Source organism: Penaeus japonicus, unplaced genomic scaffold (assembly GCF_977035675.1).
Source record: "Penaeus japonicus unplaced genomic scaffold, GWHDUDI00000001_assembly GWHDUDI00000002, whole genome shotgun sequence".
Taxonomy (NCBI): domain Eukaryota; kingdom Metazoa; phylum Arthropoda; class Malacostraca; order Decapoda; family Penaeidae; genus Penaeus; species Penaeus japonicus.
The window spans coordinates 3,057,643-3,067,642 of record NW_028234404.1 but is presented as its reverse complement, the minus strand read 5'-3'; the positions used below and the strand labels follow the sequence as shown (position 1 = coordinate 3,067,642).

At 33.5% G+C, this 10,000-nt stretch overlaps 3 protein-coding genes across 5 annotated transcripts in view; 1 reads left to right on the top strand and 2 right to left on the bottom strand.

Moving 5' to 3' along the window:
- The window catches only part of LOC122245772 (uncharacterized), a 14,109-nt gene extending 14,088 nt beyond the window's left edge, over window positions 1–21 (top strand). The window contains exon 10 of the mRNA XM_086545909.1: window positions 1–21. This exon is cut by the window's left edge and continues 400 nt beyond it. The gene's annotated coding sequence lies outside the window, so the exon portion shown is untranslated.
- A 71-nt stretch (window positions 22–92) lies between these two features.
- Window positions 93–6,165, bottom strand: LOC122245773 (origin recognition complex subunit 4). 3 transcript variants are annotated; one of them, XM_043003766.2, is made up of 10 exons: window positions 6,031–6,165; window positions 4,358–4,478; window positions 3,310–3,437; window positions 2,824–2,995; window positions 2,409–2,560; window positions 2,102–2,281; window positions 1,329–1,448; window positions 897–1,031; window positions 500–652; window positions 93–364 (listed from the first exon to the last, which is right to left on the bottom strand). In XM_043003766.2, the coding sequence occupies exons 2-10, from the start codon at window positions 4,458–4,460 to the stop codon at window positions 203–205; spliced, it is 1,305 nt and encodes a 434-aa protein (XP_042859700.2). In that variant the 5' UTR covers window positions 4,461–4,478; window positions 6,031–6,165; the 3' UTR covers window positions 93–202. The 3 variants fall into 3 exon arrangements, with proteins under 3 accessions (XP_042859700.2, XP_042859701.2, XP_086402048.1); XM_043003767.2 differs by having other exon boundaries at window positions 4,358–4,460; window positions 6,031–6,147; XM_086545922.1 differs by lacking the exon at window positions 6,031–6,165 and adding an exon at window positions 4,921–5,031.
- Window positions 5,420–10,000, bottom strand: part of LOC147472215 (origin recognition complex subunit 4-like) — a 6,477-nt gene continuing 1,896 nt past the window's right edge. The window contains exons 3-7 of the mRNA XM_086543786.1: window positions 9,225–9,352; window positions 8,725–8,896; window positions 8,310–8,461; window positions 7,981–8,182; window positions 5,420–5,493 (exon numbers count right to left, since the gene is read on the bottom strand). Coding sequence (XP_086399912.1) covers window positions 5,420–5,493; window positions 7,981–8,182; window positions 8,310–8,461; window positions 8,725–8,896; window positions 9,225–9,352 — 728 coding nt within the window. The remainder of the gene's footprint in view (window positions 5,494–7,980; window positions 8,183–8,309; window positions 8,462–8,724; window positions 8,897–9,224; window positions 9,353–10,000) is intronic.

Below are 10,000 nucleotides of genomic sequence, written 5' to 3'. Positions count from 1 at the left end.
AAATAAACTTACACCAGATTTCATAGATAGTTTGAATTTCACGACTCCTGCGACTTGTGAACGGAATACTTAATAAACATAAAAACAAGCACGAAGAAATAATAATGCTTCTTTGCTTTTTATTCATCAAGTCATTCATATTCAACAGTTTTAAATTAGAGCAACATACTATGCATACAACTGAAATGTTAAAGATTTGGCATTATGCAAATGAACAGGTGGCCCACTGTTGCACATCTGTTGGTATTCCAGGGAGCTGATTTAAGGAGTCCATCACCTGCATCGGTGTAATCATCATCTGCACTAGCTGGTATTCGCGCTGGATCCCACGCGTATTGTCCACGGGCCGAACCAGTTCAAGGCACTGAAATTTTGAACGAGATTTTACAGAAAACGTTTGGTAGAGGAATATTATATAAGTTGTTTGTCCTGCATTTTTAATTTTATCCTATTGGAAATCAGGATGAATTCTATTACACTGAAAACCAATTTAATTTACCTTCAGCTGGTCAAAGGCTTTGAATACGACTGGCCGCTCAAAGCTCTGCATGGTTGACTTTCTCTGGCTGAATTTCAGATATTCGTGAAACACCATCTCAAAATTGAACGGCTCGCCTTCGTAGATTGTTGTCAGGTGTTTCATTGCTATAATCTGTCGTGATAATGCTGATATGATTATCTGTGAAATTATCTTGAATGGTACTACTAAATATTGATAATTATGATTGTATAGGGGAAATAACTGGGGAAAACTGAGATTACTGACTTTCATGAAGTATACTGCAACAAAAACATTTAATCCTATGCATCAATTTTTTTCCTCATTTTTTTTTTTAATGCCCAAAAACATTATTTCTAATATCAATAATATGGTAATGCTATGTACATCTTCTCACCAAACAAAGCTGCAGAATGGACAGTCCCTGTAACATGTTGGTTTTTGCTTCAGCTCTCATTATGGGCTGTGCAGCAATAAACATCTCTGGTGTCAGCTTAGGCCTATCTGCATTCATCTGGCTCACACACACAAGCTAGAACAGCATTTGAACCATTTTATTAACACTGTTGTTATTTTAGTTAATTTCATCCAACTGCATGATAATGAAACTGAATGCTCCTGTATTCATTGTCCGGCTGTGCTCGATGTAAACCTGTGATATTCTGATATATGATTTTTACTTTAAAATCTGCATTTATATTATACAGACAGTGTGATTATCATTTGACAAATTTTGGACAACCATGCATAAAATATAATGCCTCAGACTGTTCAGAAACCATGAAAATATATTTCTTTTTACAAACTAAGAGCCGAATAATGCACTCACCAGCAAGGTCTTTAGAGCCCTGATGTCACGAGTTGTATCATATAGTCTTTTGGTAACTCTGAGGACGTCATCAGTCTTCATCAAGGCATTTATTTGAGCATTCCAAGTTTTGACAAAACCCTGTAGAAGATGGTAAAAATATCTCTATATTCCCCGTTTCCTTCCTTTAATCAAATGTAAGAAACTTTTTATTTGAATCGAAGCTAGTTGAAATATGCATGCACATGAAACACGTATATATACTAACATAAACACATAAAAATGAATATACATATAGACAAATGAAGCATGTAAAAACAAGGGGGAATCTGCACCATTTTAATGGTTTTGCATGGAATAAGCAGCTAAGGGCAAATAAACTATCTAGAGTGTATACTGAAGGGTCAAAACAAAGTTGTTTCTCTACCATCAAACATACAAGAATGTCTTAACTATGAACAGTCTCAACTAAGAGAACTGCAGCTGATGGGTATGAGAGTTTGTTCCATCTATACAAGAGGATTCTGTTAGTGTCTTGTATGTCCAATCAGTCCCACTCATTTCAAGGAGTAATAAGAATAAAGTTAGGAAACTTTCAATGAAACTATCTCAAAAGCTACTTTTGGTGAGGATGCCCCTCTAGTTCTAGATGCCTCATATATACATATTTACATATAAACATACAAACATATATACATATATACATACAAATACACCCCCCCACCCCACATATATATAATGAACTTCTAATTGAAAATTCACTTATATCTACCTTCTATGTAACAGGCAATTACCTTGTGGACAAATGTTTCTGGCAGGCTTAGGAGTAACTTCATGGTATCAATATATTGTGGCTCAAACTTTTCCTCAGAGAAAAGGTGTATCTGTCTGTGAGAGAATCGTGACTTGACCCTCTTCTCCAGCAGTTCGATCACATCAAGACGACATGTCAGGCCTATTACACAAATTGGTGCCTGTTTGGGATAAATTATGTTCAGATATTTTTAATACTATACATTTCCTAAAATGAATGAATTCACTTAAAAGGTTTTCTCATAATGAATTACAAAGACAGACATCAACGTATCACACGCTACTGACCTGTGCCGACTGAGCGACATCAAAGAGATTGTAGAGTAAAGTCTGGTTATGATGGTGGCAAAACAGGTCAAACTCATCCAGAAGGAAGATCACAGGCTTTGAGGTCTCTTTACTACCACTGCGGAGTGACTCGAGCAAGAAGGCCAAGTTCTCTGATGGGAGAGATAAAAGGAAGCATAATAGGACTTATCTCGAGGCTAATGATGAGAGGCATGGATGGGTTTAAAGAGTGAATTCCACTTATCAAGCATGATCTTTCAATCTTCAACAGCTATGAACATCATACACTATATGACTGACAAAGGAACAATCTAGGCCCTGCTAATTTCCTATATATCAAAGAAACAGAACACAATATGAAGGTCATATGCTCTCCTTAAAATTTGCTAACAATACTAACCAGATAATGACTAACCTGCAAAAGAACCAAAGACTTTATTTGCTGTTGCATTCTCCAACCTCAACTGGCATGTGATTTCCTTCAGAGCCAATCTGTCGTCTGTCTGCAACAGCCCTGACAAACGGACGACTACTCCTTCCCCCAAAGTTCCAGAGGAAGCAAGATTCTCCAATATGATATTCACCAGCTGGATAAATAAAAATAATCTTTTGTGGACTGAAGGGCCTTATTTGAACATATGAATTCATATTATTCATACAAAAGAACTCCAATAAGAGTATACCAACCAAGATGTAAAGCAATTAAATCTTTTAATCCTTAATATTCTCATTGGTATCACATTGCAATATCTAAGATATATAACCAAAGAATAATGAAACAAGATGAGTTAAAAAAAAAAAAAAATTATAAAATGAATAATCTATGACAAATGACATTATGCAAATGATTTCATGAAGTAGCAATTGCAAAATCAAAAAATAATAAGGAACCAAGACGTACTGCCGACTTTCCAACTCCCCTCGCCGCTAAGACGAGTGCAGAGTTGCTCTCTCCCAACTTTAGGGTCCTTGTCATCAATTCTTCCAAGTGCTTTGCTTGCGAGTTGTATGTGGATAGCAACATCTCAGCTGTGGGTGGAGGATAGAGCATATCTTACACACAATTATTTATATCAACGCTACAAATACTCAGCACATTTCATGTGTGTATCCTTAATCAATTCAGTGAATGTTTTAGGTGTGCATATTAAATAAATCTAATGTCTATACAGTGCATTACTTCTATATAATCTGGTTTCTATTCTGAGTTTACCTTCAATCAAATCTGTGTAAACTGATCAATCCAGTTTAAATATCTACTACATTTTCTCTAAAACTATTGAAAAGAATTTTGCAAAATAAAATACTACAACTTTAGTCAACTACAACAGCCTGTGAAATAATACATATGTCTCTAAATACAGTAACACACATAAAAATTAAAATGCAAAAATGGCTATAGCTTTACAATGAGTGACTAAAAGAGAATGGGAAGAGTAAAGGTTTGTTGCGGGAAGCTGCCTCACTCTGAAATAAAACCCATCCTGGAGACTGGGCAAGCGAATCTATCCCCCCCCCCCGTCCGAAATAGGTTAACGGATACAATTTCACCCTTTTGAGGCAAGCCACATTTTAAGGTGTGCAGCTTGGGATGGGCATCTTAAAATGTGAGTATTTTCTCTCATATTTCTAGATTTATATGTCATACAAATCTTTCTTTTGTACAATAACACTGTAATACTAAATAGCATTTAGTTAAACATAGTTACACAACTGAAGGAATAAATAGCATGTAATTTCAATTATAAATAAAATGCAGTATGAAAGTGATCTCATTCCCTATCATGGAAGGGTTAATACCCTCATGAACAGAACAAATAAATAAATGATTAAAGCTATAATCATTATTCAAAATTCCATTACAGAAAACATGATAATAATATATAATTTACAGTACCCATTGTGAAATGATGGCAATATCATGCAATATCAAAGCACGCTCCATTTACCTGCATCAGGTGTGGTTCCCCAAAGCCGCAAGTTCAACCTCAGCTGCTTTTGAACTTCTCTCAGCATCTCCGGATCGCAAACTTCCTCGCGTTTCATCCCCATCTTGAGGTGGAATTATTTCTGAGTGTACATAATAAAATGACTTTTGAAAAGACATCAAAACTTTTAGAAATTATATCTTAGACATTGTGTTTCATAGTGTTTTATTGATTATTACAAAGTATCATGTATTGGAGATATAAGAATGCTCAAATGTCAAAGGAACCTCCCATATGTGGTGTGTGTGTGTGTGTGTGTGTGTGTGTGTGTGTGTGTGTGTGTGTGTGTGTGTGTGTGTGTGTGTGTGTGTGTGTGTGTGTGTGTGTGTGTGTGTGTGTGTGTGTGTGTGTGTGTGTGTGTGTGTGTGTGTGTGTGTGTGTGTGTGTGTGTGTGTGTGTGTGTGTGTGTGTGTGTGCGTGTACAGAACAGATCATATATAGTGAATACCTATTCACAGCAAGCTCTAAAAACATTGACAAATCATCCGATGGTTATTCAAGTTAGTAACTTTCCATTTACTCACACTAAGACCTGCAGCTGTTTGGATCCTAGCAATATGGTCGCTGCCTAAGTTTTATGGCTTAACATCTGAACAGTAGATGCTCAATCCAGTCATGTTTTGAGATCAATCATCCAGATCTATAAAATTATAAATCTAAACATTTTTGGCCTATCTTTATCACTAGAGGCTAATTTATCTGACTATATCATAAGGCAAATAATTCCTTAAAATTCGCATTAATCAAAAACATGCCTGTCTCCTGAAGTTAACCCTATAACGACGGTGCGTCACACCCGTGTAACACAGCCAAAATCCTGATGCCGGGGCGTCAAGCCAGTGTGACGATTTCAATGCAATATTGCAATCGCCCAGCATATGGGTCTTCGCGTAGTGAGTGCCCCGTCGGGAAAGGGTTAAGCAACAGCATGTTGTAATATAACTGATGTTGGTAAAAATTTCTATAATGGGTTTGCATCACCTAACCCATCAGAGTTGGTATTTACAGTGGTTGTAGATAGTGCTATCCAACAATAACAACAATAACAACGATACTAGACCCAATAGGCAGGGAAGCCATGAAGTATCTCAAGGAAGCTGCAGAGTAAAATGGGTAAATAACACATTGAAATTGGTTTTCAGTGGACTCGTAATGTCTGCTAAATAAAAATAGGAAAACGAATCAGCGCAAACAATTAATAAGTGCGACACGACCATAAAGCACGACCCATGTACATTAATTAATATTAATAATAATAGAAAATGTGACCTTCCCTGGTTCCATCTTGTTAGCCAATTAAACATATACATAATCTGTAAATAATAACTTTGCTCATACCGAATATTTGCCGATTTTACGCCCCAATCGACCTATCGGGTCCTATATCGTTGTTATTATTGGATTACGTGGATTAAAACCACTATATATGGACTATAAGTATTAAAAGGAACCAATGCCGATAGTTTTTTTTTCTAAACGCGGATTTATTAAAGAAATCTTCCATGATTCTTCTAACGACAACAAAAATAAACGCTTTACAATCTTATTTTTAGAAAGTGATGCTTACTTGCTTTTGCAAAACGATTGCTTAATATCCTCCGATAAACTCTACAAGCTTATAACGGACCACTTACTCTTGCTTCTCTAATATTGTTTAAAATTCAGAGCATAGATGAAACGATGAACTTTCCGAACTGGTCGAAGACTCTCGCACAAACAGCTGATCTTGTTGACTTTGGTTTCGCGGGAAAATTTCATGCGGATTGAAAGGTCTTCGTTCCGATCCGGTTGGATTCGCGTTCTTAAGACGAAGAGAAGATTCCTTATTAGTTTAGTTACCATATCTTCACGTCCCTAATGTTGGTTTTATATATTTATAATCTTATTATAAATATATAATATATATATATAAAAATCACTATATATATATACATATATACATTATATATGTCTCTATATATATGAAAATAAGTATGTATATATACCATACATGAATATATATATTAGTATATAAATCTATATATATACATGATATATACATATAACACACACATACAACATAAATATTATATATATGTATATAAATGTATATAATGTTTATAAACATAATATACTAAATATACATATATATATAAATATATGTGTTGTGTGTGTGGGTGTGTTTGTTTCCGCGCCGCATGTTAGTATATATCCTTAAATCTATATATATAAATTATACTAAAATATCTACTATAAATATAACACTATAAAATAATAAAATCTTATAAATATATATATATATATCAACATATAAATATATATAAAAATATATCTATATAATTATGTATAACATAGTCAATTAGTACTTTAGCACGCTTGAATGATATTTCACTACAAGCATAAATGAATCACTCGCATCACTCTTAAAAGAAACCACAAATCCAGCCGTTCGCCGAAAAAAGCCAGGCAATCCGCATTTTATTTTCCCGCAGCACAACCAAATTCAACAAACACACTGTATTAGCTATATGTAACAATAGAATATAATATATCTCTATAATCTAAATCTATATCTATATATATAAAATATAATAAAAAAATATATATATATAAATACTAACCTAATAAATAGTGTTGTGTGTTTTGTTACTTCAAATACATATTAATTTCCACACATACCCAATCATATTCTCAATCATTACAACATCTTCTGAGTATATATGTCATTAGTATTAGATTTGATCTTCATAATGCAATCTAATTAATTCATGTCACCTACATTGTCCATCTTAATACTTACCATCAATTATTAAAGAAACAACCTAAAAACTTAGACCATCATTGAATGATTTACTTATATACAATATTCTCCCTAGTGCATCGCAATTAAGTATAATATATAACTATATATATATATATATATAATATATATATATACTCTAATATAATCTATACACAAATTGAATAGAAAAAAAAAAAAAATGTAAGCAAATATTTTATATAAACCATTGAACGGTTATCATACAAATTATTAATAACGTCTATATAATCAAAAAAATATCAACAATATCTACAACAAAATTAAATAAATAAATATACACAAAGAGTATAATATTAGTGAACAAAATATATGTCAAAGTTAATCAAATATAACAAACTATATATCTAATATAAAATAAATATCGAAAAAAATATATATAAATATATAAATAAATCTACACACACCTAATATGTATATGTGAAACATATATATACTAAATTAACAATATATAAATATATATATACAAATAAAAATATAAAAATATATATCATCAATATATCTAAAAATATTATATACTGAATGTACAACACATACCATACATATTTATTACATATGTATATATAAAAGAACACACAACCAACATTCATAACCAAAGTAATATAATTAAATATATATATAAACTAAAAATAATTATATATATAAATTACCATCAATATAAATATATATACATATTTACATATAAACATACAAACATATATACATGTATACATACAAATACACCCCTCCACCCCACCCCCACACATATATATAATGAACTTTTAATTGAAAATTCACTTATATCTACCTTCTATGTAAGAGGCAATTACCTTGTGGACAAATGTTTCTGGCAGGCTTAGGAGTAACTTCATGGTATCAATATATTGTGGCTCAAACTTTTCCTCAGAGAAAAGGTGAATCTGTCTGTGAGAGAATCGTGACTTGACCCTCTTCTCCAGCAGTTCGATCACATCAAGACGACATGTCAGGCCTATTACACAAATTGGTGCCTGTTTGGGATAAATTATGTTAAGATATTTTTAATACTATACATTTCCTAAAATGACTGAATTCACTTAAAAGGTTTTCTCATAATGAATCACAAAGACAGACATCAACGTATCACACGCTACCGACCTGTGCCGACTGAGCGACGTCAAAGAGATTGTAGAGTAAAGTCTGGTTATGATGGTGGCAAAACAGGTCAAACTCATCCAGAAGGAAGATCACAGGCTTTGAGGTCTCTTTACTACCACTTCGGAGTGACTCGAGCAAGAAGGCCAAGTTCTCTGATGGGAGAGATAAAAGGAAGCATAATAGGACTTATCTCGAGGCTAATGATGAGAGGCATGGATGGGTTTAAAGAGTGAATTCCACTTATCAAGCATTATCTTTCAATTTTCAACAGCTATGAACATCATACACTATATGACTGACAAAGGAACAATCTGGGCCCTGCTAATTTCCTATATATCAGAGAAACAGAACACAATATGAAGGTCATATGCTCTCCTTAAAATTTGCTAACAATACTAACCAGATAATGACTAACCTGCAAAAGAACCAAAGACTTTATTTGCTGTTGCATTCTCCAACCTCAACTGGCATGTGATTTCCTTCAGAGCCAATCTGTCATCTGTCTGCAACAGCCCTGACAAACGGACGACTACCCCTTCCCCCAAAGTTCCAGAGGAAGCAAGATTCTCCAATATGATATTCACCAGCTGGATAAATAAAAATAATCTTTTGTGGACTGAAGGGCCTTATTATGAACATTATGAATTCATATTATTCATACAAAAGAACTCCAATAAGAGTATACCAACCAAGATGTAAAGCAATTAAATCTTTCAATCCTTAAAATTCTCATTGGTATCACATTGCAATATCTAAGATATATAACCAAAGAATAATGAAACAAGATGAGCTAAAAAAAAAGAAAAAAAAAAAAGATTTTTATAAAATGAATAATCTATGACAAATGCCATTATGCAAATGATTTCATGAAGTAGCAATTGCAAAATCAAAAAACAATAAGGAACCAAAACGTACTGCCGACTTTCCAACTCCCCTCGCCGCTAAGACGAGTGCAGAGTTGCTCTCTCCCAACTTTAGGGTCCTTGTCATCAATTCTTCCAAGTGCTTTGCTTGCGAGTTGTATGTGGATAGCAACATCTCAGCTGTGGGTGGAGGATAGAGCATATCTTACACACAATTATTTATATGAACACTACAAATACTCAGCACATTTCATGTGTGTATCCTTAATCAATTCAGTGAATGTTTTAAGTGTGCATATTGATTAAATCTAATGTCTATACAGTACATTACTTCTATATAATCTGGTTTCTATTCTGAGTTTACTTTCAATCAAATCTGTGTAAACTCATCAATCCAGTTTAAATATCTACTACATTTTCTCTAAAACTATTGAAAAGAATTTTGCAAAATAACATACAACAATTTTAGTCAACTACAACAGCCTGTGAAATAATACAAACAAGTCTCTAAATACAGTAAAACACATAAAAAATAAAATGCAAAAATGGCTATAGCTTTACAATGAGTGACTAAAAGAGAATGGGAAGAGTAAAGGTTTGTTGCGGGAAGCTGCCTCGCTCTGAAATAAAACCCATCCTGGAGACTGGGCAAGCGAATCTACCCCCCCGTCCGCAAGAGGTTAACGGATACAATTTCACCCTTTTGAGGCAAGCCACATTTCAAGGTGTGCAGCTTGGGATGGGCATCTTAAAATGTGTGTATTTTCTCTCATATTTCTAGATTTATATGTTATACAAATCTTTCTTTTGTACAATAACATTGTAATA

Excerpts from the sequence above, each read along its gene's own strand:
- LOC122245773 (XM_043003766.2), bottom strand. The coding sequence starts at position 4,460 with ATGGGGATGAAACGCGAGGAAGTTTGCGATCCGGAGATGCTGAGAGAA. Across the intron at positions 3,438-4,357 it reads GGGAACCACACCTGATGCAG|CTGAGATGTTGCTATCCACA; the intron begins GTAAATGGAGCG and ends CTCCACCCACAG. Across the intron at positions 2,561-2,823 it reads AGTCTTTGGTTCTTTTGCAG|AGAACTTGGCCTTCTTGCTC; the intron begins GTTAGTCATTAT and ends CTCTCCCATCAG.